General features: G+C 49.0%; 2 protein-coding genes across 5 annotated transcripts in view; both read right to left on the bottom strand.

Moving 5' to 3' along the window:
* The window catches only part of Wbp1l (WW domain binding protein 1 like), a 58,284-nt gene extending 57,317 nt beyond the window's left edge, over positions 1 to 967 (bottom strand). For both annotated transcript variants that reach the window (NM_001177812.1, NM_146099.3), the window contains exon 1: positions 780 to 967. In NM_001177812.1, the coding sequence (NP_001171283.1) occupies positions 780 to 869 (90 nt within the window). In that variant the 5' untranslated portion in view covers positions 870 to 967. The remainder of the gene's footprint in view (positions 1 to 779) is intronic.
* A 2,204-nt stretch (positions 968 to 3,171) lies between these two features.
* On the bottom strand, positions 3,172 to 26,748 carry Sfxn2 (sideroflexin 2). Of its 3 annotated transcripts, XR_386525.3 has the most exons (13): positions 26,614 to 26,748; positions 17,410 to 17,589; positions 17,096 to 17,266; positions 14,270 to 14,368; positions 12,063 to 12,138; positions 11,764 to 11,849; positions 9,872 to 9,932; positions 9,523 to 9,589; positions 8,903 to 8,952; positions 8,531 to 8,580; positions 7,726 to 7,773; positions 5,205 to 5,401; positions 3,172 to 3,405 (listed from the first exon to the last, which is right to left on the bottom strand). XR_386525.3 is itself a non-coding variant. In NM_053196.3 (12 exons), the coding sequence occupies exons 2-12, from the start codon at positions 17,568 to 17,570 to the stop codon at positions 5,302 to 5,304; spliced, it is 969 nt and encodes a 322-aa protein (NP_444426.3). In that variant the 5' UTR covers positions 17,571 to 17,589; positions 26,614 to 26,708; the 3' UTR covers positions 3,172 to 5,301. The 3 variants fall into 3 exon arrangements, 1 of the variants encoding a protein (NP_444426.3); NM_053196.3 differs by having other exon boundaries at positions 3,172 to 5,401; positions 26,614 to 26,708; XR_003952829.1 differs by lacking the exon at positions 11,764 to 11,849 and having other exon boundaries at positions 3,172 to 5,401; positions 26,614 to 26,744.
* Positions 26,749 to 26,794: the final 46 nt, after the last annotated feature.

Raw genomic sequence — 26,794 nt, 5'->3', positions numbered from 1 at the left:
GCTAGAATCAGCATAAGCAGGCATCTCGGCCCTGGACTCAGGAAGAGCAAGCCACCCAGCAAGAAAAGCTAGGGTGCTCCACTTGCTGCCGATATTGGCATCGGAACCACCCTCTGCTCAAAAGCCCTGAGCTGGCTCGCTCGGATCAGCACTAGTGACTTCTTCCCAGGACAGCTAGCCTAACAGCACGGTTTTCTCACACTCAAATGTGCCCCTCCTCCTGAGGGGTTACTACTTCATCCCTACTATCTCCCAAGAACCTTACCTCCAGCAACAGCCCACCAACGTACTATGCCTTACAGCATTAAAAATAAGAGTCAGGATGCCCTCAGAACTTTTCCTTTGTCCAGCCTGAAATAAATACCATGCTGAGCCCTCCTCCCTCTGGGGCCAGTGCAGTAACCTGGGATCCCAGCACACACTGGTGTGCACACAGTCTCTGGCTCCGGACTCTACTGCGGAGCAGAAATAGGGCCCACGGGCGCCAGTGTGCGGCGATCTCCGCGAAGAGTCCTCCAGAGCACCTACCATAACTACCCTCTCAAAGGACCCTCAAGTCGCCTGGCACCATTGCCTCTGCCACCTTCTTGACATCCAACTCGTCACAGGTGTCCCTCAGCTAAACATCAACACCCCCACCCTTCACCTGGTCCACCTTAGCCATGGGCTTCCCTCCCGAAAACACTCAACTCCTTGCAAACAAACCTCTTTGAGACCCCCCTCCAACCAGGCCTCGACCGCCCCAGACCCCCAAGCTAGCCCAGAAGCCCTCCCCTTACCTGCGGGGGCTCAGCCCTCACTGACAGGGGGCTGGGCAGCGCCTGGAGGAGCAGGAGCGCCATGCCACCCAGGAGCCTTCTCCTCTCCATCCCCCTCCTGCTCCTGCTCCTCCGCCACGGCGCCGCCACCCCTCCTCCTCCCTCTCTTCTTCCCTCTGCTTCCTCCTTCCCTTCTTTTCCTGTTTCGCTCTGCCCTCCCGCTTCCGGCTCGGCTCCACCCCGCCCCAGGCAAAGGGCCCGCCCAGATGCAGGGGAGGGTCTCCAGCTCCCGCGCCTCATTGGCTCCTACTTTCTGTCCATTGGTCAAAAGAACTGTGAGTCAAATACCAGTCCCAGCCACCCTCGTGCTAGGTGATTTGGCCAATGAAAAGTGGGAGGAAGCTGGGCCATCTTGAATGCTGCGAGGTGCAGAAAAGTGCAGAGCGCCCCGCCCCGCAGAGAGTGGCGGAAGTAACAGGAGCTAGGGACACGACCACCCGGATGCATTGAAAAGGTTTACAGTATTTCAGTCATTTTGAGTGTGGCGGAAATGTTATGTTCCCACAGTTAAGTGGAGGTAAAAGAAAGAAAGAAAAAAAAAAGTGGTGAGGTATAATGATTCTAAAGCGTGCTTCCAACTGCAGTCTATAAGCCTTTGGTGCTTTTTGTATTAAAATAAGTAGAGGTAAAAGAAAGAAAGAAAAAAAAGTAGTGAGATATAATGATTCTAAAGCGTGCTTCCAACTGCAGTCTATAAGCCTTTGGTGCTTTTTGTATTAAATTACAGGAAGCCCTATTATCAGGATCCTTTTTCCAAGCTCACTACCCAAGCAGCAGCTTTGAGTCATTTGAGTCCCCTATTAAATAGCACCTCTCTTAGCGATAGTGCTCTGCTACCCCCAAGTTTCAAGGACAAAACTCTTCAGACCCTACTCAGAAATAGCTCTGAGACCCACCAATCATTGCTTCATCCATGTTATCTTCCGGCTAAATGAAAATGGCTTCCCTTTGCCCCTCCACACACCGCAAGGACAATACTAGTCCACACAAACCCACACATCACCATGTAGCTGCTTCAATTTGAGAATTCTTGTCCAACAGGGCAGGAGGATGTATCACTCTGTGGTAAATGGCTTGCATGGGCAAGGCCCTGAGTTCAGACCCTGGTATGGGCCATAAGGAACAGAGAAAGGGAAGAGATAGAGGGAGGAAGAGAGGGAAAAAGAAAGAAAAAATTACACTTCAATTAGTTACAGGATGTACTTGGCTAGTTTTTGATGTAGGGTCTCTTCCTGTTGTCCATACAAGCCAGAAACTAGGTAACTCAGGCTGTCCTCAAAGTTGTGTTAGTAGTTCCCATGCAAAGCCCTCCTGCTCATTATAACTGCTGTTCAACACCTTACAGGCCAACTCAACTAAATGGATAAGGGTTTGGCAGCGGGTGGGGGTGTGGCTGCTGCCGAACCGACCTTGGCTTTCTAGGAGGGACAGTGAAAGTGTTCTGGATTACAGTAGTGACAACTGTAGCACTTTGTGACTGGACTGAACGTTACTAAACCATACAATTTAAAGGGCTGGATTTGGCTAGGTGTGGAGGTGCATAGCTGTAATCTCAGCACTCACGACTGCATAGCCTGAGCTTCATCGAAAGGAAAATACCAATTTCATGCTGTCTGAGTTCCATTTTACTGTCTAAGTGGGTGTGGGGTTAAATCACAGCTGGGATCTCGGCACTCGAAGTCCTTTGGTACAACTGTGTGGTGTCAGATGAATGCTGGCAGCGTTATATCCTCGGGCTCCATCTCAGACCTACAGAACCGGAAGCTGGGATGAGCCTTTCCACCTGTTTTCACAACATCTTCGGATGACCATAGTGCACATTTTCCCCCTTTGAGGCAGGGCTGGAATATACTATGTAGAGCAGGGTAGACTCAGACTCATGAAGATCCAGCTGCCTCTGCTTCCAAAGTGCTGGGATTGATGGCATGTCCCATAGGCCTAGTATCTATTTCTAAAAGTCACAGTTGCGGGATAGGGGAGGCGTGTTAAAAGTCTACGGGACACATGCACAGCTTCTATCACATATTCTAGGTTTTCTTTTAATAGCCCATTAAGAAACGTAAAAATAAATTTTTGTTCCTAAGTGCACAAAAAAGAAAAAAACCAAACAAACAAACCCAGAGAGCAGGCAGATTTGACTATGTATGGCTCGCCAATTCCAGCCCTAAGACAATGTATAATCTACGCCGGGAGACCTGTGGAGCACCGACAAGGGTCGGTGGGTTCTTCTCCATTATTAAGGAAATCAGACAGGTTCCCTTACAGTTGTGACATCCTCTGGCATGCCAAGGCCAAAGTCAGACCATAGAACCTGCTTTCCATCAGGGGTTAGTAGCTTAGTTTGCAGACAGTGTTTCATGTTCTTTCAAATAGTTTATTCAATTCATAATGGTGCGTTTGAACAGAATCAGCAAATCTTGCCAGACAAAACTCATTACACACTGACCCCAGGTAAGCCAGTCCCCCAGGGAACTAAAGTGGCCCTTTGTGCCCTCCTTAGGCTTGTTGGCCCTGGTGGACTTCCTGTCTGAGGTGTCCAAGTGAGGCTCCACATCCCACCAGCACTCAGCAATCTTTGGTATGTGACCTAACAGGCAGAGGGAAGGAAGGCAGCAGGAAATCATCCCACTCACAGTGAGGGACTTGACTTGTAAAACAGAGAAGGCAATGAGAGAAGAGACCTCTCAGCTAAAGGTCCCAGAAGTGGATTTGGACATGATATTAAGACAGAATAGTCATTTTTCCAAGGCGCAGAGCTTGATGCCCCACATAACCTCCGTAAAATGGTGGTTTGCCCTACACTTTCATTTTCCTTGTCTTTTCAAGACAGGGTTTCTCTGTGTAGTCCTGGCTGGCCAGGAACTCACTCTGTAGACCAGGCTGGCCTCGATCTCAGAGATCCGCCTGCCTCTGCCCAGAGGGTACAGGATTAAAGGTGCTGCCCTGCATCTCTCCTACATGTTTTTAAGGCTGTAGTCCTGGTGAATTCCCACTCAGAGGTGTCCCAGCCCTCTTTGGTATGAGACCTAATGGGCCAAGGAAAGGAACTATTTGTCCATGGGTTTTGTTTTTGTTTTGTGTTTGTGTTTGTTTTTGTCTTTTTTAGTACAAATAACTCCAAGGACTTGAAAAACTCAAATCTAGAAGCATTCCCAATGGGATAGCCCAGTCAGGGCATCATGGGGAAGAGTAGAGATGAGTCCCCAAGAAGATTCACATAGCTCCTTTATCTCTCCCTGGATAAGGAGCTGGAAAGAGGGCTCAGCAGGTAAGAGCTGCCGCTGCTCTTCAAAAGGACCAGGGTTTGACCGCAGGCTGGCTCACAGTAGTAACTCCAGTTTCAGATGATCTGACATGCTCTCTGACCTCTGTGGGCACGGCATGCAGAGACATGCATGGGAGCAAAACACCCACCCATAAAAATGTTTTAAAAAATGATAAAAAGCTTTTTTTTTTAAGAATCGCAAGGGTAAATGTTTCTCTTGCTTAGGAAGGAGGAAGCAAGCCGGGCGTGGTGGCGCACACCTTTAATCCCAGCACTCGGGAGGCAGAGGCAGGTGGATTTCTGAGTTCGGGGCCAGTCTGGTCTACAGAGTGAGTTCCAGGACAGCCAGGGCTATCCCCCCCCCCCCAAAAAAGGAGGAAGCAGGAGAAGAGGAAGAGATTAGTGTATCCTCTGTCCTGACTGGACAAGGATCACTCGATTTCTAAATATCCTAAACTGTGTGAGCACCTCCCATACACCAGCAACCTCTGCTGAGAAGACCTCTGCTTCTGGTCCCAAGGGTCAGGGGGCAAGGACAAAGCAGGCAAAATACCTTGTTCTTGTTCCCTCCCTCTATTTTTTGAGTAAGTCTCTAGCTCAGGCTATCCTGGAATTCCCCATGTAGCTAAGGTTACCTTTGAACTTTTTGGGTTTGGTGTTGTTGTTGTTGTTGATTTGTTTTGGTGGTTTTTTGTTTTTTGTTTTTTGGTTTTTTTTTTTGAGAAAAGATTTCTCTGTGTAGCCCTGGCTATCCTGGAATTAGCTCTGTAGACCAGCTGGCCTCACACTCAGAAATCAGCCTGCCTCTGCCTCCTGAATCTAAAGATGTGTGCCACCACTATCTGTCAACTTTTGAACTTCTAATCCTCCTGCCACCACCTCTTAAGTACAGGGATCACAAGCATATAAAATTATGCCTGAATCGTACGGCACAAAGAATTGAATCAGCTTTGTGAATGCCAGGCAAACGCTCCCAACCAAGCTACATCCCCAACCACCTTGATCCCCTTTTGAATTTTGCCCTCTGGAATCCAATAAATTAGGTGCTTATATAGAAGCAGGAACCATCTTCCCACCCAAATTGAGGCTATTCTATTCCCCATCTAGCCTGGCTTTCAGACCTTATTGCAAAGAGGAATGTAGACACAGGTATGCACAGCTGCCAGGGAAAAGCTGGTCCACGCGGTGTACCGATTGGTCCTTGCAGGCACGGAGCACTTAGAGACCCTTATTAAAGTAGACAAAGAGGACTTGTTCTCCATACTTGGCCTTGATGGTGTCCCGTAGCTCTGGCTCTAGATAGGAAACTGATAATTCACTGAAAAGGAAACCAGAAGGAGGTTATGAGGATACTACTAAGACACTAGCAACTTACCCTGCGAAACAAGCCCACTCATGTCACCTAGTTAGCATTAACGATCAACTTGACATGGCCTAGAGTCACTTGAAAAGAGTCTCAACTGAGTAACTGTCTTCATCAAGGTGATCTGTAGGCATGTCTTGGTTATTGGCTGATGTGGGAGTACCCAGGTCGGGCGACACCATTCCCCAGGCAGGCGGCCTTGGGCTCTGAGAAAGCAAAGTATGAACCTGCATGAACAAGTCACTAAGCACCATGCCTCCATGGCTTCTGCCTCAAGCTCCTGTTTGAGTTCCTGCCTTGCTGCCCTGCCCTGCCCTGCCGCAGATAACCAGCCAAATAAATCCTGCCTCCCCTAGGGAGTTATCTCCCTGAAAGACTTCACACCGTTCTACAGGATAAGACCGAGCCTGCTTGGAGGTCCTTGGCCTTCTAAACTGTGCTGTCACTTCAGGACCCTTGATGGGCCGCTGCATCTTTGTCCCTTTTCCCAATGTACCCACATTGAATAAAATCTCTTCTGCTTTCCACAAACAAAACAACAAAAACAACAAAAACGAGGTTGGAGAGATGGCTTCCAGAGGACGCTAATCCAAATCCCAGCAGCCATGTCAGGCAGCTCAAACCCGCCCTTAACTCAGTTTCAAGGGACCCAAGGCCCTCTTCTGGCTGTTGCAAACACCAGCACATAGAGACACACACATGAATGAAGCAAATCCTTCTTCCCCCAGTAGCTCTTAGTCACTGTGTGTGCCCGGGCAGCAGAATGAAATGAAGAGAGTCCATTCCAATATTTTAAAATATCACCATCCCCGCTTTGTGTGTGTGTGTGTGCACGCTTGTGTATGTATGTGCACGCTTGTATATGTATGTGCATGCATGTGTATGTATGTGCATGCATGTGTATGTATGTGCATGCATGTGTATGTATGTCCACATGTGCATGAAAGCAGGAAATTAACATTGGATGCCTCTCTCAGTTGTCCTCCATGTTATTTGGGGAAGACAGATCTCTTACTGAGCCTGGAACTCACCAGTGTAGCTAGGCTAGCCAGTCATTGAACTTCAGGTCCCATGCCTCCCTAGCCCTGAGGTTAGAGGCACACACTGCTACACTCAGCTCTTTTACATAGAATCTGGGTGATCTAACTCAGATTCTAGGGTTTGCATGGCAAGGATGTTACCAACTGCGCCATCTCCCAGACCTTTTCTTAAGTTTTTTGAGACAGGGTTGTTTAAAAAAAAAAAAAGTTTTTAACTGCTTTTGTTGGCTAGGGTCCATATATCCCAGGCTAGCCTTGAACTTTGGTTTTTGGGGTTTTTTTAAGGTTTATTTATTATGTATACAGCGCTATGCCTGCATGTATGGCTGCAGGCCAGAAGAGGGCACTAGATCTCATTACAAATGGTTATGAGCCACCATGTGGTTGCTGCGAATTGAACTCAGGACCTCTGGAAGAGTCGCCAGTGCTCTCAACCTACCAGCCATCTCTCCAGCCCCCAGCCTTGAACTCTTGATCCTCCTACTTCAACTCCATGCCCACCCCCAGTGTGGAATTACAAGTTCAATTCCTGATCTTTACAGACAAAAGTATCATTGGTCTCTGTTGGAATAAATGTCACCTTTGACCTCTGCCTCCTCTACCTGGATGGACTACAGTTGTTGGCTTTAACATCTGTCTTCTCCACCAGTCTGTGAGCACAGTGCTCAGGACTCGGGAGGTGACTGCCAAATGGCCATGATCCCGCACGGAGGGTGGAGTGAACTGCTACTATTTCAGGTCATTCACAGCTACACCTGTGTCCTGGAGCCAGCCTCCATCTGACCCCGGGCTGACAGTCCCCCCGCCCCCCATCTCTTCTCCCACCCTCCCTTCCAGGAAACACAGAGGAAGCAGAGGTGCAAGCCCATGCACAGACCAGAGCATGAGCCAGAGTAAGCAGAATAAATGTCTTATTCAACTTTAAAGGCCAGATCCAGGCAGAAGTGGCCTTGCTAACCCTCAGCCGGCAGGACAAGATACCTCCTGTTGTCCCCCACCATGTCCCTAAGGCATTGGTGAGATCAGCTCTTAACTTCTGGCTTCTCCCCCAGTCCCTCAGAGTCCTAGCTGGTGTGCCATTCACCCCGAGTTAGAAGGCCAGAATTTAGGCAGATGCGCAAGATGCGTCCTTGGAAACATCTACTTTCCGACCCATCCCTCCCTCTCAGCAGTCACTCTAAGCAGTAGCAGGGTGTTTGATAAAACTATCAAATGAGGCAGGCGACAAATGGCTGATACCATTCCTGAGGGAAGAGTCCGCACGCCACTGGCACCATAAAGAGGAGGCTGTAAGGAAGGAGAGGAGTGTTAGGGACACGTCCCAGAGGCCTGGCCACACCCTGTCCCGAGCCTACACTCCTGACCTGCCTTCCTTCAGCCCTTCTCTACTCCCCGTTTTGAGACAGGGTCATCGTGTCGACCAGGAGCAGGGGCTGGCTGAGGCTGATCCTGAACTACTGATTCTCCTGCTCCTGCCTCTGCTGGGAGGGCATCCTGTGTGCCACCACCCTGGTTGGGAATTGAACCCAGGGTCAGGTGCAGAATAGGCAAGCACTCTGCCACTGAGCTATCATCCAGGCAATTCATCGTGACTTGGTGATAGAAATCTGTGACACGCCCCCCACCCCACCCCCCCACCCCCGACTCCAACCTCCACTTCACACCTGCAGTCAGATGGGGGAAGAGAATAATGATGTAACTAAGGAGATGTAACTAAATAACTGATGTAACTAAGGAGAGTAAACATCAGCCTGCAGGGTCACAGGCACCTGTGCCATGTAGGGAAAGGAACTATATCACCAGCAGGGCACAATCAATGACATCCCGGTCAAACCCAAGCTGCTAAGAACACCGTGTGCCATTTGTTTCTGTCTGTGAGGCTGAGATGCTGACAGCCCCAACCAACCTCTGCCTCCTCAGTTCTTACTTCTTCTCTAAACCCTCTCTGGACCTGAGGGAGAGGGGACCTTGGGAAGAATGCCGGCTCACACCCCTGGGCGCTGCAGCCAGCAGAGAGCTCACACCATCAAGAGGACATACTCACAAGCAGCCACACAGCAAGACCTGCAGGGGGGCGTGCATCACTTTGACCTTCTGCTCAAAGAAAAGAAAAAAAAAAACAGAGAAAGCAGCCCATGAGGGACTCAGCTGCTGCAGAGCACACCCTGCACCTACCCCACCAGAAGACGCTAGAGGCTGGGACTGGCCTCCCTGAAGGGGAAAGGTGTTCTCCTGGCTCCCTGCAGACAAGGTCAGGAAGCCTGTTCTCATATCTGAAACAGAGGCCGATAAAGGCTGGCACAGGCTCTGCTTGAGTAAGATGGGGTGGTGGCTACTGGGAAGGGCAGGAGGGCCAATTTCGGCCAATTTCGGCGTGCGGTGGGAGGGTGGGGGAGTAACAGGGAGAGTGACCTACCTTCATCAGGTGTAGTCTCTCCAGCCTCTCCATGATGACAGGCAACAGGACTGCAAGAGACAAGCGGCTGAGAGGGAAGCCCACAGCTGCAGGCAGATCACAGCCAAGGGGGCTGCCGTCTCCCCAAGACTCTCCAGAAAATACTCGCCATTGGGAGAAAAACAGAGACTGCACAGGCACCGCTACACAGACTCTCCCCCAAGTCCCAGAGAAAGCACGCTTCCCAAAAGTGTGTTCACCAGCAGAAGGCAGACACACCCCCCCTGGACCCGAAGCATCCTTCTCAAAATGAAAGCTGCCTTGCAGGCTCACACAAACGCATTTGTATCTACTCTGCAATACAGCCCTGCAGGGACCCAGGGCAGTCCACTGCCTCTGCCATTGTCTCCCAGAGACCTCCCACTATTGCTCAGTATTATTAGCTAAATGAAGCTACCTTGCTCCCCCCAATCAGATGAACTGATAGAAACTGGAAGAACATGTGTGGGTCCCCTGTCCACTCTCACAAAAAGCCTGAGAAGGTAATGGTACCTCCCACTTGAAAGCTGAGGTGACCGAGGCCTCGACTAGGTATTCAAGGGTCCCTCCCACCCTGATATTTGAGGTGTTCCCCATCTTACTCATGCCAGGGGCTGCCATGGTGATCCGAGAGATAACCACTTGTGCGATGCCCACAGCCGCAGCTCTCTGGGGGCAGAGAAGAGCTGTCAGGGATCACTTTTCAAGTGTGCATGGGCTGCACTATATAGGTGAGGGGGGAACATGGCCAAGTCTGAGCAGGTAAAGGCATGGATGGACCCACCAGGAGCCAAGTGCCCTTACCCAACCCGCCTGCCTGAAATGACGTGGGAAGCCTGTCTGAAGAACTAAATGAGGATGGGGGGTGTCAGACCTGCAATGGCACCCAGGACAAGTGTGAGGCCATCGAGGAGGGATGGGGTCTGAGGAGGAAGTCTCTCCTCTGCTTACCTGAGAATGGCCAAGCTCATTTTGGTTCCTGTCCTTCACACAGATGCCCTGAATGAGTTCCCTAAACAACAGAAGTTTCTAGATGTTAGGAAGTAGGTGCAAGGAACCTGCCGGGCAGGTGATCCCATCAGGTCACCAGCTCCAAGGACTGATGCAGGAGGAAGCCCCTCCTGCAGCCTGGCCCTTTGGTCTCTCTTCTTCATCCCAGTAGATGGTATCTCAGAAGCCATCCTGAGCAGAGGCCAAGAAAGCCAGCCCCGGATCCTCACTGCCTCAGCGGGCAGACTCCCAAAGCTGTAGGCGTATGTGTGACCTTGAGAATGGTCTTTAACCCTTCTAAACCTCAGTGTTCCTCATGTGGAGAATAGGGATAATCCTGACACCTACTTCATGGAACCTAGTGAGGATTAAATGATCTACTGGCCAAGTTCCGAGATCAGTGCCTGACTTAGTACCTATTCCCCCAAGCAGTAGCTACTCTGTGTAGACAAGCTCTTGGCGTCCCTCAGTTGGAGACCAGGTAAACAGCCATACGCATTCATCTGCTTGGGGAGCTAGGCAGAGCAAGGAGTGGAGGAGAGTGGAGAGATGTGCATGCACAGCACTCCGTAAGCTCTTTCTCCAGGGGCTACCGTGGTGAGCCTCCACCTGCCAAAAAATGTGGCTGTAGTTACTGACAACAGTGGCAATGGCATCCAAGATACCCAGCCCTATGCCACCCGTGTTCTAGAAAAATACAAAAGGGAAAAGAAAACAGAAACTGGACTGAGGATGTAGCTCAGTAGTCATCCTTGGCTAGTGTGCATGGCGAGCCTCTAGGCCTAATACCCAGCATGTCAGAGAGAAAAAACAAAACAGGAAGAAGAAGCAGCAGCAGCAGCCACTGCCACTGCCTCTGGAAATGTACGACTATAACCCCAGCACTCCAGAGGCAGAGGCAGAGGCAGAGGCAGATCAGTGCAAGCTCTAGGCCAGCCAGGACTACACAGTGAGATACAGTCCGGAGGCTAGGAGCACACATCACTTTTGCAGAAGACCTATGTTCAGTTCCCAACACCCACATCAGTTTCACAACTGCCTGTAACTTCAGCTCCATGGAGATCCACTGAGTCCAGTCTCTGCGGGCACCTGCACTCACAGACACATACCTACACATACATACACATTATTAAAAATAAAACCTTTAGTCAGGCATGGTGGCGCATGCCTTTAATCCTAGAACTCAGAAGGCAGAGGCAAGTGGATCTCTGTAAACTCAAGGCCAGCTTGGTCTACATAGTAAACTCCCAAGTCAGCCAAGGATACAAAGTAAGTAAGTCTCTCTCTCTCTAAAAAAAAAAAAAAAGACTCTAAAAAGAAGACAAGAAACAAAACCTGCAAGATACAATGGGTTTCTGCATTACCTTTTGTGAAAAGCTCCAGGGCACACCTGCCCCGCCCCTGGCTTCTCGGAGCACGTGGATACTGTGCTAGCATTAGATGCTCAGTTCTGCAGCATTTCTGCCAGTAAGCTATTCTAAGAGTTTGGGAAGTTAGGCAGCATTTACAGCTCTGACTTTCATTCCCGTGGCCAGGATCTAAGCTAGGGGTATAGTTTTAGGGACAGAGCACTTACCTAGCATGCACAAGGCACTGAGTTCAATCCCCGACATGGACAAGAAAAAAGGACTGGTCCATAGGTCCATGACTAATCAACCCACTCAACCCAATACACTAAATTTAAATCGCCCACTATCTTAGGTCCATTATAGAGGAATGGTGGCCCTTGAGGTGGCCCACTGGTCTTCTCTGTACTGCCCAGCCCCAGGAAGCTACTGGCTCAGCGCATTGGCCTCCTTTCCGTCCCTGCTAACCCTGTGATGGAGAAAGAGAACAAGGCTCCCTGTACTCACTGCTGTCGCATCATTGGGATATTGACACAGTTAGCGGCAGCCACAGCGGCAAAAGGCACCCATCGGCCCACCAAGGGTGGGGCTCTCTGTTGAAGGCAGGGAACAACAGAAGTTATTCAAGCTCAAACAAGAGGCTTTGGAATATACAGGAAGAGAGGCAATCAAACACAGCCAGTGACATATGTCCAGACATCCACTCTGGAATCCTCAGACTCCTATGAGCTGGAGCAAGCTGTTTTCACTGGAACTCTGCTGCCCTCTGGTGGTCACTGTGCCCACAGCTCCCCATTCGTACGTACCTTTGTCCACATGTTCATGCCCACTGCAGTGGCCACCGCAGTAGTAGTAGCTGTGAAGTAGGAGAGGGCCATCTGCCTAGTGAGAGAGAAATTCGAGATGGATGAACACGTAGGTGTTGGGAGTGGTGTCACAGTGGCTCAGGCAGGGCCAGGGTCTCTTTAGCAAGAGACTCGAGTAATTGGGCTTCAGGACTCGTGTGACCTGTCTCACCCACATTCCCATCACTCAGTGCCAAGCACCCTCAGTCCTCTCTCAGAGCATTAAACACACAGCACTTTTTCTGCCTCAGAGCCAGTGTATATTGCTGCTCCCTGTTTAGAGAACCCTCCCGGCCTCCTACATATTTGAATCCTTATGCTGGCTAGTTTTATGTCAACTTAATACAAGCTAGAGTCATCTGAAGTGGGACCCTCAATTGAGAAATGCCTCCATAAGATCTGGCTCTAAGGCATTTTCTTAATTAGTGATTGATGGGGGACGGCCCAGCCCATTGTGGTTTCTTAATTAGTGATTGATGGGAGACAGCCCAGCCCATTGTGGGTGGTGCCATCCCTGCACTTGTGGTCCTAGGTTCTATAAGAAAGCAGTCTGAGCAAACCAGAGGGAGCAAGCCAGTAAGCAGCAGCCCTCCATGGCCTCTGCATCAGCTCTTGTCTACTGCCCTGCTTGAGTTCCTGCCCTCCCTGCTTTTGGTGATGAACTGTTCTATGGAACTGTGAGTGAAATAAACTCTTCCCTCCCCAAGTTGCTTTTCATGATGGTTTCACCACAGCAATAGTAACCCTAGCTAAGACAACACTGATCTTTCAGAGCCCAGTTGGATGCCATCTCTCCAGAAGGGATTTCCCAAGGGAACAGTCCAAACAGAGCCACTGCTGTCCTGTCCCACCATGCATCTCCATGACAACAAAACGGCAAGCAAGCATCACTACACACTCGTCCATGTGTTTGGTTTGGTTGGGTTATTGAGAGAGATCTCAACATGTAGGCTGGCCTTGAACTCACAGAGCTCTGCCTGCCAGCCCAGTTAGAAGATCTTTAAACAGAGCCTCTTCTTACTCATAAGGGAATCTCAAGCCTCTAGAACCTTGCCTGGCACATAATTAACACTCAGCAAAATTCTGGGACTAAAGAGATGGCTCAGTGGTTAAGAGAACCAGGTTCAATTCCCAGCTCCCATACCCAATGACTTATAACACCTGCAACTCCAACTGGAGGGTATCTAACACCTTGTGGCTTCTGCACACACATATGGCGATCAGTAACAAAAGACACACACAAACAAAAATAAACCTTGAGGAATGAGAGATGGCTCAGTGGTTAAGAGCACTGTTTTAGTTTTGGTTTTAAGACAGGGTCTCACTACATAGCCCAGGATGGACTGAAACTCACAGAGATCCCCTGCCTCTGTCTCCTGAGGGCTGAGATTAAAAGTGTGAGTCACCATGCCCAGCTTGTTTTTTTTTTTTTTTTAAATTACGTGTGTGTACATGTGAGCATGCATGCATGTAGAGGTCAGAGACCCCGGAGCTGGACTATTGGACCTAGGTGGTAGGATCCGGACTTAGGAGCCCTGGCAATGCAGAGCATGCTCTAACTACTGAGCCATCCATCTCTAGAGCTCACGAGCACTGGCTGCCCTTGCAGAGGAGCCAGGTTGTATTCCCAGCACCCACAGGGTGGCTCACATCCATCTATAACTCCAGTTCCAGGGGATCCAATACCCTCTTCTGATTTCTGTAGGCACAGGGCAAGCATGACGTGCACAAAGAATAACACAAAATAAATAAATCTAAAAAGTAAAAATAAATATATATTTTTTTAAAAAATAGAAAAGAAGCCGGGCGGTGGTGGCGCACACCTTTAATCCCAGCACTCAGTAGGCAGAGGGAGGCGGATTTCTGAGTTCAAAGCCAACCTGGTCTACAGAGTGAGTTCCAGGACAGCCAGGGCTACACAGAGAAACCCTGTCTCAAAAAAAAAAAAAAAAAAAAAAAAAAAAAAGAAAAAAAGAAAAGAATAAATCAGTCAAAAGAATGGATATTTCAAAATAGTCTGGGGAAAAGATACTCTCAGTTGGTCTTAATATTTCAAACACTGGGAAAGGGTAGTCTGGCCACCTGCCCAGAGTGGACCCCACTCAGAAAGAAGTTCACGAGTGAGCGGCAGGGCTGCTCAGAGAGTCAGAGGATAGCAGCTCGCCTACCTGACAGACGTGGGGGAAGCTGCATTCCTGTTGGTGTAGTTGACCAAGGCATTAAAGGACTGGTTCACCCACTGCCAGAAAATGACTGCAGGCATTGTCCTACAAGCAAGGGAGGAAGAGAGATAAAGAGGGGCTCTGGGGTGGCACCATAGCATCCGCAGCTCCCTAAGACATTCCCAGTCTTTTTATGCTCCTGGGCTTCTAGATGGGATCCCACCCCGGGATACATCCTCTTCCTTTCACAGAATCCTGCTTGGTTAAAATACTTTTTCCTTTTTTTAAAATTATTTATTATATGTATATGAGTACACTGTAGCTGTCTTCAATCGTACCAGAAGAAGGCAACCATTACAGATGGTTGTGAGCCACCACATGGTTGCTGGGAATTGAACTCAGGACCTCTGTAAGAGTAGTCATTGCTCTTAACCACTGAGCCATCTCTCCAGCCCAATACTTTTCTTCTTGGAATTTTTCTGATCCTTCTTCTGCCCTTCCTGAGACAATCACTCCATGTGTCCTGTTCCCATGACTCAAAATTCTTCCCTCCTTCCCCGACCGAAAACCACTACTTCCCAATCTACATTATGCTGTGTCTCCAAGAGGGAAGACTCTAAAATATTTAATCCCCGGCACCTGGACTATGCCATAGCTCACCAACTAACTGAATGAATAGAGAGGGGAAGATAACTCAGAGGGAAAGGGAGGGAGGGAGAGTCGAACATTGAAAGTTTATTCCCTTCCCAACAGAAAAGAGCAAGAAAGGGCCATTTCATTTTTCCTTTGGATGTAACGTTCAAAACATAAATCCACTGTGGGAGTTATACTTTAAGAATTTAGAGCCGGGCATGGTGGTGCACGCCTTTAATCCCAGCACTCGGGATGCAGAGGCAGTCGGATTTCTGAGTTGAAGGCCAGCCTGGTCTACAAAGTGAGTTCCAGGACAGCCAGGGCTATACAGAGAAACCCTGTCTCGAAAACAAACAAACAAACAAACAAACAAACAAAAGAATTTAGGGGGCTGGAGAGATGGCTCAGCAGTTAAGAGCACTGACTGCTCTTCCAGAGGTCCAGAGTTCAATTCTCAACAACCACACGGTGGCTCACAACCATCTGTAATGGGATCCAATGCCCTCTTCTGGTGCGTCTGAAGACAGCTACAGTGTACTTGTACACATAAATAAATAATTAAAGAGAGAAAGAGAGAGAGAGAGAGAGAGAGAGAGAATGAATGAATGAATGAATGAATGAATGAATGAATTTAGGAGGACATGCCTTTAGTACCAGCACTCCAGAGGCAGAAACAGGTAGATCTCTCTGAGTCTGAGGTTTGCTCTACATAGCCAGTTTCAGGCCACCTGGAGTTACATTGTAAGACTCTGTCTCAAAAAACAAAGCAGTAACAACAGCAAAAAAGAAAGAACTAAAGAGGTTGGTAAGATGGCTAGATGGGGAAAGAAAGACACTTGAGTTCTAGCCCCAGGGAGAGAAACTACAGCTGTTAAGTTGTCCTTTGACCTTCATACACACACACACACACAAACACTGTGGAAGTGTGGAAGATACTCCCATCTCTTTCTCTCTCTCTCATTCTCTCTCTCTCTCTCTCTCTCACATACACACACAAACACTGTGGAATATACTCCCATCTCTCTCTCTCTCTCTCTCTCTCTCTCTCTCTCTCTCTCTCTCTCTCTCTCACACACACACACACACACACACACACACACACACACACGAAAATAAACAAATGTAACTTTGTTTATTGGTTTTGGTTTTTGAGACAGGTTCCTCTGTGTAGTCCTGGCTGTCCTAGAGCTCACTCTGTAGACCAGGCTGGCCTTGAGATCCACCTGCCTCTGCCTCTGAGTGCTGGGATTAAGAAATACACCACCACCTGGCAAAAGTTTTGTTTTTGTTTTTGCTTAAAAAAAAAAAAAAAAAAAAGGGCTGGTGAGATGGCTCAGTGGGTAAGAGCACCCGACTGTTCTTCCGAAGGTCCGAAGTTCAAATCCCAGCAACCACATGGTGGCTCACAACCACCCGAGATCCTGATGCCCTCTTCTGGTGCATCTGAAGACAGCTACAGTGTACTTACAATAAATAAATAAATAAATAAATAAATAAAAGTTTAAATGTCAACTTTAAAAAAAAAAAAGACTTATTTGGGCTGGAGAGATGGCTCAATGGTTAAGAGCACTTAGTACTCTTCCAGAGGTCCTGAGTTCAATTCCCATCAACTACATGGTGGCTCACAACCATCTGTAATGGGATCTGATGCCTTCTTCTGGCATGTCTGAACGCAGTGTACTCACATATACACAATATTTTTTTTTAAATAAAAGTGTTTCTCCAAAAAAAAAAAATGTGGATCTTCCCACTTCAAATTATTAAATCAAAACAAAAAATCCCTTACTCCTTTAATTACTATAGAGGCAGGGGCAGGTTGAGTCTCTGTGAGTTCAAAGTCAGCCTAATCTACATAGAGTTCTAAGTCAGCCAGTGCTACACAGTGAGACTCCCCAAATAGTAAGACAAGTAATAATAGTAATAGCATAACAGTCCTCAGGAGGCCGCGGACTGAGCACTCGAGGTCTGTCTGTGTCACCATCAGGCCCCTGAAGTTCTGAGCGAGGTCAGGAACCGTCACTTAGCCACCAGAGTCCTGTCTAGCAAAAGGAGGTGACAGCATCTGTGTGTAGGCCTGAGAGAGGGAAAAGGCCATTCATGGAAAGAACTTAGCACGGTGGATGCCCGGTACCGGTGAGTGACTGACCAACAAGACAAGACTGTTATTACAGCTTGGCCCCTCCACCATCTTGGACTCACCTGTAGAACTGGAGCATGAAGCCCGTGATGAGCATGCCACCAGGGACCTGGAAGGACATCCGCCCAATGACATTCATCTTCTCCCCAGTGTCAGGGTGGAAGGCCGAGTCGTAGAGCTTCTTCGCATACAGCAGCTGCTCCATCTGAGTGCCAGGGGGCACAAGTCCCATCCTGTAACCCAAGGACAGCATCAGTGGCACCCTGACCCGATCCTTGACTCCTGAGACCTCTGCTAGCTCCAGCTTCTCCCTCCCCTAGAGAGCCCAGCAGTATGGCACTGGTTCCTCCAGTCCCTCCCACGACCACGCACTCACCTGCTCTTCTCCACCACCGCCTTGGCCCAGTCCAGCTCCTGCTCTGATGCAAAGACCGTGCGAGGATCTGTGATGTTAAAAAAGTGCTTCACGCGCCCCAGGAAAGTGCACTGGTCCCAGCGGGGAGCATCAATATTAAAGCCAGACAGATCCCCCTCCATATTGTTCACAAACTACAGACTTAAGGAAAAAAGAAAGAATGAGAGTCAATTCCTTAACCAGTTTTTCCCAGAGGCCCTGGCAGCCAGGGACCCTAAGCATCCCCTATGATGATCTAGGGGCCTGTGATGGTTTGTAGATGCTTGGCCCAGGGAGTGGCACTATTAGAAGGTGTGACCCTGTTGGAGTAGGTGTGTCACTGTGGGTGTGGGCTATAAAATCCTCATCCTAGCTGCTTGGAAGCCACTATTCTGCTAGCAGCCTTCAGATGAAGATGTAGAACTCTCAGCTCTGAATGCACCATACCTGCCTTGATGATAATAGACTGAACCTCTGAACCTATAAACCAGCCCAATTAAATATTGTCTTTATAAGAGTTGCCTTGGTGGGGCTGGTGAGATGGCTCAGAGGTTAAGAACACTGACTGGTCTCCCAAGGTCCTGAGTTCAAATCCCAGCAACCACATGATGGCTCAAAACCATCGGTGATGAGCTCTGATGCCCTCTTCTGGTGTGTCTGAAGACAGCTACAGTGTATTTACATATAATAAATAAATAAATCTTAAGAATAAATAGATAAATAAATAAATAAATAAATAAATAAAAAAGAGTTGCCTTGGTCATGGTATCTGTTCACAGCAGGAAAACCCTAACTAAGACAGGCCCCTATGAATGGTGATGGAACTGAGCAACTGCCACCAAGCGCGTCCTGGTCCATGTCCGTAGCCAGCCTGTGCTTGATCACACTAAGGGAGACTGCATCTGCCACTGAGGAGCTCAGTCTGACTCAGCAATAAGAGCTCATCAGAGCCAACATAATATCCCCTGGCACTAGCAGGGTAATAGGAAACATAGGCGTTCTGAAACAGAAGCCCTCTCCTCTTCACCAGGCCTGCCTTCAGAGAGATTCTTTAACACAGTCTAACCACCATGGCAGCAGGAGTGTGAGGTGGTTAGGCACATCGTGCCTGCATTTGGGAAGCAGAGAATTGTGAATGCTAGCATCCAGTCTCCTATGGGGGCTGGGAGTCTGTAAAAAGGGCGAGGCTCACCAGGAGACCCAGCAGACTTGTCTGATCTCAGTAGCTTCCTAAAGCCTTGGCATGTGAGTTGGCAGCCTGTTGCTCTTATACTTTGGATGCCTGGAAATCCAAAAGGGCAGTTCTAATTCTACTGCAAGTTTGAGAAGTGGTCCGGCTCCTTCCATCCACAGCTGTGATGGTCGCTGTGTACCTGGGCAACCAAACTTGGGAAAACAGTTCCACAGGTGGTTGTCTTAAACAACAGGGGCTCTCTGCTCTCAACTGAATCTGCATTTCCACAGAGTGGAACCTTGGATGTGTAAATGGTCGGCAGGAAATCTTTCTCATTACACATCCGAGTGAAAAAGAGCAGAGGTTCTCTTTAATAGTACTGTCCCTTTCACAACCGTAGCTGCTGGTGACCCTGTAGTCAAGCCTGTGACCCTCTGCTTCGCGTCTTTTCTCCACTGAATGTCTAAGATCAGTGAGCAGTTAAGCACAAGGTAGCCTAGATGTCATGCTGTCTTCAAATTTCCAAACAATTTAGCCAAAACACCAAAACAAATTCCTTTTTAACTTGTCCTCACTCGAACCTTCTTGGTATGAGCAGAATGCCTACTAACTGCCAGGACGGAACATATATGCTCCCTAGCCCTGGGCACAGGAGGGGCCCTGCTTCCTTCTAGAAGCTCCAGGGGCAGGCTTCCACCATCTGCATTTCTCTCAGGTTCCTCAAGTTTCAAGCTCCAACCAAACGGGTCCACTAGGTTCTGCCGATGGTGTCTGAGGCCTTTCCTAGTTTGTGGTTGCAAACTCATCCATCCCTCTTGCACGCCGAAGGCCTGCAAGCCACGTGATCAGGTGGGACACAGCGATGGCTCCTCTCCTTAAAGCCACGTGATCAGGTGGGACAGAGCGATGGCTCCTCTCCTTAAAGCCACGTGATCAGGTGGGACACAGCGATGGCTCCTCTCCTTAAAGCCACGTGATCAGGTGGGACACAGCGATGGCTCCTCTCCTTAAAGCCACGTGATCAGGTGGGACACAGCGATGGCTCCTCTCCTTAAAGCCACGTGATCAGGTGGGACACAGCGATGGCTCCTCTCCTTAAAGCCACGTGATCAGGTGGGACACAGCGATGGCTCCTCTCCTTAAAGCCACGTGATCAGGTGGGACACAGCGATGGCTCCTCTCCTTAAAGCCACGTGATCAGGTGGGACACAGCGATGGCTCCTCTCCTTAAAGCCACGTGATCAGGTGGGACACAGCGATGGCTCCTCTCCTTAAAGCCACGTGATCAGGTGGGACACAGCGATGGCTCCTCTCCTTAAAGCCACGTGATCAGGTGGGACAGAGCGATGGCTCCTCTCCTTAAAGCCACGTGATCAGGTGGGACACAGCGATGGCTCCTCTCCTTAAAGCCACGTGATCAGGTGGGACAGAGCGATGGCTCCTCTCCTTACAATCCTGGTGCTACTGCTTTCTTGTTGCAGAACAAAGTATGGAAGTTAGGAGGGAAAAGGGCGGGGCATTTTGGCTCATGGTTCCTAAGAATGCATCCCACGGTGGCTGGGAAGGTCTGGTGGCAGGAGAGGGAGGTGGTAAAACAGGGGAAAGCTGGTGCCCATCTTGCTTCACTTTAGGACCTAAGCCCATGGTTGGTGCCAACCACATTTAAAGCGCTGTCTTTCCCACCCAGTCAAACCTCTCTGGAAACACCCCCACAAGCATGTTCAGAAGTGTGTCTCCTAAGTGATTTTGAATGCAGGCAAGCTGACATGAAGAGTAACCATCAAAAGGGTCATTTGTGGGTTTGTTTGTTTGCTTTTTAAAGCACCACCTTACTTAATTTAAATATTCACCTGTAAAGTTGGGAAATGTATTCATTTTTCCTCGATAGCTATCCTGAGGCCTAGCATGGAATATTTAGTGTCCTGGGGAAAGTCCAGCTTGCCAGCAGGCAGGTATTACAGCATGAAAGTACAGAGCCATAGGCTAGGCTATAACAGCATCAGTAGCTCTGAAGTCACTTAAGCTAAAATTTGAGGAGGGAGGAAGAGGGAGAGGGAGATGGGGAGGAGAAGGGGGGGAGGGAGAGGGAGGGGGGAGAGGGAGAGAGGGGAGAGGGGGGAGAGGGAGAGGGAGAGGGAGAGGGAGAGGGAGAGGGAGAGGGGAGAGGGAGAGGGAGAGGGAGAGGGAGAGGGAGAGGGAGAGGGAGAGGGAGAGGGAGAGGGAGAGCATGCTGAAGATAAGCCCCGATGAACTGCTATGTTTAAGAGATGAACAAAAATAGGTGGTCTGAAAAGACGGCAAAGAATGTAGGAGAGAGAGGCAGGCAGAAGCAACGGGAGGGGAAATGGAGAATAGAGGTCAACTTCTGCATTGTTGTAGTTATTAGGGTGGGAGAGACTTTGGGTTAGCACACTCCAGAAACTGAAGGGAAAAATCAACATGCCGAGCCCACAGCACTCATGCCTGACCTTAAAATGGCCTCAAATGGGATCTCTGGAGAAGACAGAAGCTGGACTGCAAGTGATCATTGACAGAACTCAGATTTCTCCCCTGCCTCCCTCCTCTCTCCCTGACCCCCATAGGATAGATCCAATACCAAAAGTGTTTCCCTCAATCCAACTGCATGCGTGGTGGAGGAAAAAGGTTCACTTCCTAGACACAACAGAAGCTAAAAGGAGTCTAACTGGCAAGTCACACATTTTCTTGGTTCGCAGAGCCACAGGCTGAGGACAGCTTGACTGAGCTCAACGGACCAAAGTGCCATGCTCCCAAAACACACACACGTGCACATGCCACCTATACATACGCACACATGTGCAATACACGTCTACAGAGCCAACCCTCTCTGGCATCTCCTCCCACCTTCAAGGTAATATTACAGAGGCCTCTGCCCTTCACGCAGAGGCCCCTCCGCCAGGATGTGGTGGTCACACGCTAAGTATGCAGGTGACGCTTGCTTTCTGGACTATTCATTTGCATGTCTGTTTTTTTATTTGGAGCAGGAGAGGCACACACGGTGGAGCACACGTGGAGGTCAGGGATCAGCTCGAGGGAAAATCAGTTCTCTTCCTTCTGCCCTGCGGGTCTCGGGAATTGGGCTGCGGTTATCACTTTTGCTTTCTTTTGTTATTTTTTAAATAAGCCATAAGGTTCCTCCCCAAATTTACACTTATGTATCTGAAACAACATCCCCCCACAAAGGACATGCATAGTTCCTGAGTCCTTCAGGGAAAACCCTGGTCCTCCTGTTCTGAGCCCTCACAGCCTCCTGCCTTTCCTCACAGCATCATGGGCTTCTGTCATTCACAGCAGACAGACAGTGAAGTTCATTAGCACCATCAGTGCTCTATCTCGCCTATGCCCTCTAAAAACTTACTTACTCTAAGATATATGTTACAATTTATCTTGGGTTCTCTTGATCTCAAGGATGGCACTTCTAAGTCAAACTCAGGACTTGCCTTGGTCACACAGTAAGAGCAGGTCTGTCTCCCTGAAGTTACACACTGTCAGTTCCACCAGTATCAAGCAGAGAGAAGGAGAACATCAACCCAACCCAGGCTGTAACAAGGTCACGAGGCTGTGCCTCCCGCTCACCTGGAGAGGTCCTCTGCTCACTATAATCTATTTTCCACCTTAAAAAAGAAAAAGAAGGGGCTGGAAAGATGGCTCAATCTGTAAAGTGCCACCACCGGGTAGAGATGTGCACCTGTAACCTCCATGCTGGGGTGGGAAGGTGGGGGCACAAGGAGAAGATTCCGGGAACCCACCGACCAGCCAGTCTAACTGAACGAGCTCGGAGTTCAGTGAGAGACCCTGACTCAGGACTAGATCTTCTAGCATCCGGAGCTCTGGTTGTAGGGAGAGGGATTGAAGAAGACACCCACGTGTATACACTCACACAAACACATTCATATACCAATACACACAACACCATACATTCGCTAGATAAACAAAAAAGTCCAGAAATGGAAGCCCATGTCAGAAACCCCCACATTTGGGAGGCAAAGACAGGAGGGTCAAGAATTCAGACCAGGACTAGAGAGACTGCATCTTAGCTAGTTATTATTATCTATTGCTATGAAAAGACACCATGCATGGTTTTCTGTCTTTGGTTTCTGAAGACAGGGTCTCTCTATGTAGCCCTGGTTGTTCTGGAACTCTCTCTCTATAGACCAGACTGGCCTCAAACTCCCAGAGATCTGCCTTCCTCTGCCTCTTTCTCACAAGCAATGGAATTAAAGGCAAGTGCCATCACCATCCAAGTGGAACACAGCATCTCTTAAAAGAAAGCACTTAATAGGATGCTTGCTTACAGTTTCCAAGTTTAGTTCATAACCACCAGGGTAGGAAGTGTGGCATCGGGCTAGCAGGCATGGTGCTAGATCAGCAGCTAAGAGCTTACATCCCAATCCACGGAGAGCTGGCAGAGAGAAAAGACTGAGCCTGGCATGGGTTTTGAAACCTCAAAGGCCACTCAAAGGCCACATCTCCTCCAACAAAGCCACACCTCCTAATCCTTCCTAAACAGTCTACCAGTGTAGAGAACTAAGCATTCAAATATATGAGTCTATGGGAGCCATTCTCTCTCTCTCTCTCTCTCTCAAGATTTATTTATTTATTTATTTATTATTTATTTATTTATTTTAAGTATATGAGTACACCATTGCTTTCTTCAGACACACCAGAAGAGGGCATTAGATCCCATTACAGATGGTTGTGAGCCACCATGTGGTTGCTGGGAATTGAACGCAGGACCTCGGGAAGAGCAGTCGGTGCTCTTAACCACTGAGCCATCTCTCCAGCCCATATGGGGGTCACTCTCATTCATACCACCACTCAGGGGTACAGCTCTTGCAGACCACCCCAAGACTTCAGTTCCCAGCATCCACGGGGTGGTTCCCACAATCATCCATGACTCCAATTCCAGGGGAATCTAACACCTTTTGACCTCTGTGACCACCAGACACTAGTGGAGTGCACATAGAGGCAGGCAAACATTTATATAAAAGTCAAAGGAGGCTGAGCAAACCCCACACACTCTTTTTAATCCCAGCACTTGGGAGACAGAGCCATGTGCATCTCTGGGAGTTCAAAGACAGCCAAAGCTACATATTGAGACTCTGTCTCAAACAAACCAAAACCAACCAACCCACCAAATAAATAAAGTAAAATGTTTCTTGTTTTAAAACAAGCTCAGACAAACCTGGGCGATACATTGAAACTATCTATCTGGGGGGGGGGGAGGGGGGGAGCCTGAAAGGTGAGTAGATGGACAAGGGCAATTGTCACCCAGCCTAACTTGTTCACTGGCTAGAACTTCATGGTGGAAGGAGGAAAGGGACTCCTGCAAGTAGTCCTCTGACCCCGCTCACTCGTGGGGTGTCAGTCCAAAAGACACTCAGGAGCTTGGGCACACAGAAGTGTCTGCTGGCCTCAGCCTCACTCACCTGTGACTCCTCCCAGCTTTTCTTACCCCACCCCTACCCTAAACTTCCTCAGCTCAGGAAAACCAGCTTCCCTTCCTCCAGCTTCTCAATCCTATAGAACACCACCCCTACCCCTCCCCCACCCCTCCCCCACCCCCCGCATGCGCCATTTCAGCCATGGGCTCTCTTGACCCCTCTTTGGTCTTCCTCCCAGGGCCTGGTTTATTCTGCTGGCCATGTTCAATGTGTTACTCTCTCTCCCTGCTCTGGACTCCCCCAGATGCTTCTAAGTGTACTTCCGGTCATATCTACAGTAAAATCTTCTCCTCAACCATAACCTGGAGTGGTCGTATCTTCACTCTATACACAAGGTACTGGATCACCACACACACACACTTTTTTTTTAACTCGAGATCAATTATGAGAGACAGAGCACAAGAGAGAGAGAAGAGAACAAATGAAGCAGACTAAGAGTGATCTTCCCTAGAGAAAGCTCATCTCCTCCAGCAAGTGGGACCAAAGCTCAGAACAGACCCATAGTCACAGTTCTGAGGTAAGAGTACTTGCCCCCATAGAATATTTGCCCTGTGGGCACTTGGCCAGGGGAGGTCCAGGCAGCTCAAAACTCTGCAAGAGCAGACCAAAGACCACTGAAATAGCAGACTACCGTCAGGTTGCCTAGAACAAGCAGGAGAATGACGGTAATAATTAAACCAGCAGGCCCAGGCTCCTGCTTACAGACACACTCATCGGGACTCCAAGGTAACAGTGAAAACAGATACCGTGCTACCTGAGGGAACCCTGAATGTGCCTTTTCCCACAAAAGGGCCCCAGTGTGAAGAGCAGTAGATTAGTAGATAAACGGAAGGGGAGGGGTCTCTAATCTAACAACTCACCTAGTGCCTCTTTTATTCTTCCTTTTCCTTTTTTTGAGACAGGGTTTCTCCATGTAGCCCTGGCTGTCCTAGTAGACCAGGCTGGCCTCGAACTCAGAGATCCAGCTGCCTCTGCCTCCCAAGGGCTGGGATCAAAGGCGTGCGCCACCACCTTCTGTCTGATCACCTTGAACTTCTTTAGTCAAGATTCAGAATTGACTTTTCCCTCCAAGGATCCGATACAAGTAGGCAGGTAGCAGATGTTTCTGACTGTGGGGCTGGAGCCATGGCTCAGCACTTTAAAGAGCAATCGCTGCTCTGCAAGAATCCCTGGGTTCAGTTTTCAGCACCCACCTGGTGACTGACAGCCACCCATAACTCCAGCTCCCGGGTACCAAAGACACATGTGATGATGCACTTACATACATGCAGACAAAACATTCATATACGTAAAGCAAATAGTTTTAAAGGTTTTATAGAAAGTTCTTTACTTGGTTGTAAAAAAGACCTGAAAGCTTCGCACTATGTACCCAGTGCCCAGAAGTACCCAGGAAGGAGGCAGTCCTGTGCAAATTTAGGGCCAGTATGGTCTACATAGTTTTGTTCCAGGCCAGCCAGAGTTCCATAGTAAGACTCTCAAAACAACAACGACAACAAACCTGAAAACCCATACTGGAAAAATCTGCCTTTGTTTAAGTAATGGCAACTAGGTTGGTGAAAGAGGTAACGCCTGAACCCCAGATTAAACTATTGATAATAATAATAATATGTCACCCTTTCTTTGCGACAGGAATTGCTCTCTATGTACGTGACATACATGGACCTGTAAGATAGATAACAGGTAAACACACATCAACAGACTTCCAGAGATACCACTTCTACCTAAACTATGAGCTGTTGGAAGAGTTCTCTGCTTATTAACAGGTATAAACAGCTCTGAGGTGTGGGGTGTAGTGTATGTAGGTCGGTGGCAGAGTGCTTGCCTACCCTGTACAAACCCCTGCATTCTGAGTTCAGTCCCCGGGGGCAAACAGCACTCCTACCTGGGCCACAGTGTTTACAAGCAACACTATAAAATAGTTTACAAGTAAAAAAAAAAAATAGTTTACAAGTTAGTTCAAGTCCGGACTCTTATCATCTACAATAACCGATTTCTAGGGTTGTAAGGAAATTAAACCTCATATAAAAAAAAACATTCCACTAGGAAGAATGCAATTTCCACGAAGGCAGGTTGTCGGGAACCAACATGCCACAAAGGTCCTGTGGTCGGCCCTGGGCGTGAGAGGAGCGGGAGGTAGCGCTTGCAGTCTAACCCGGTTTAGCAAAATCCAGCAGATCCCAAACAATCTAACACTCCCGCTGCCAGCTAACCTCAATGCTAGGGACCGGTCCCCAACCTCCCTATCTCTCGCCCTCTCTCAGGCGACCTCCCCCAACACAGTACAAATCACCTATCCTGGATTCTAACAAGAATGTGGAGATAGAGACGTAGCCGCAACTCCTGAGCCCTAAAGCCTGGCACCCGAAGACAACCGGGGTCAGAAGGGAAGAATCCATTGGAGCCCTGGTGGGTCCCTCCGGCCACGCGGCTTCTGCAGATGCAAGTCCAGCACGCAGCGCCTGGCAGCCGCAACAGAGCAGAACCACGCTCCCTTCGGAGGCGCGGGGATTAGGAGTAGCTGTGCATTTGGCTGCACTTGCGAACTCTTACCTGGTCCCAGAGGGATGCACCCCGCGACTGCCACCAGGCGAAGCTGACCAGGAAAGCAGAACTGAAGTGTCGCGGCTAGGCCCGGGAACCACCCCCTCGCCCTACGCCCCCACTTCCGACCAATCAGAGGCCACAGGCTCCGGCCAGCCACGTGGGCGGCTTTGCACCTCCCGCTGGGTCG

The sequence above is a fragment of the Mus musculus genome, chromosome 19 (assembly GCF_000001635.26).
Source record: "Mus musculus strain C57BL/6J chromosome 19, GRCm38.p6 C57BL/6J".
NCBI lineage: Eukaryota > Metazoa > Chordata > Mammalia > Rodentia > Muridae > Mus > Mus musculus.
This window is presented reverse-complemented; position numbering and strand designations above follow the sequence as displayed.

Bases quoted from the DNA above. Each gene is read 5' to 3' on its own strand.
- Sfxn2 (NM_053196.3), bottom strand. From the start codon at position 17,570: ATGGAGGGGGATCTGTCTGGCTTTAATATTGATGCTCCCCGCTGGGAC. The intron at 17,267-17,409 runs GTGAGTGCGTGG...CTTGGGTTACAG, and splicing joins GCGGTGGTGGAGAAGAGCAG to GATGGGACTTGTGCCCCCTG. The intron at 9,933-11,763 runs GTGAGTACAGGG...TCTGTTGTTTAG, and splicing joins ATCCCAATGATGCGACAGCA to GGAACTCATTCAGGGCATCT.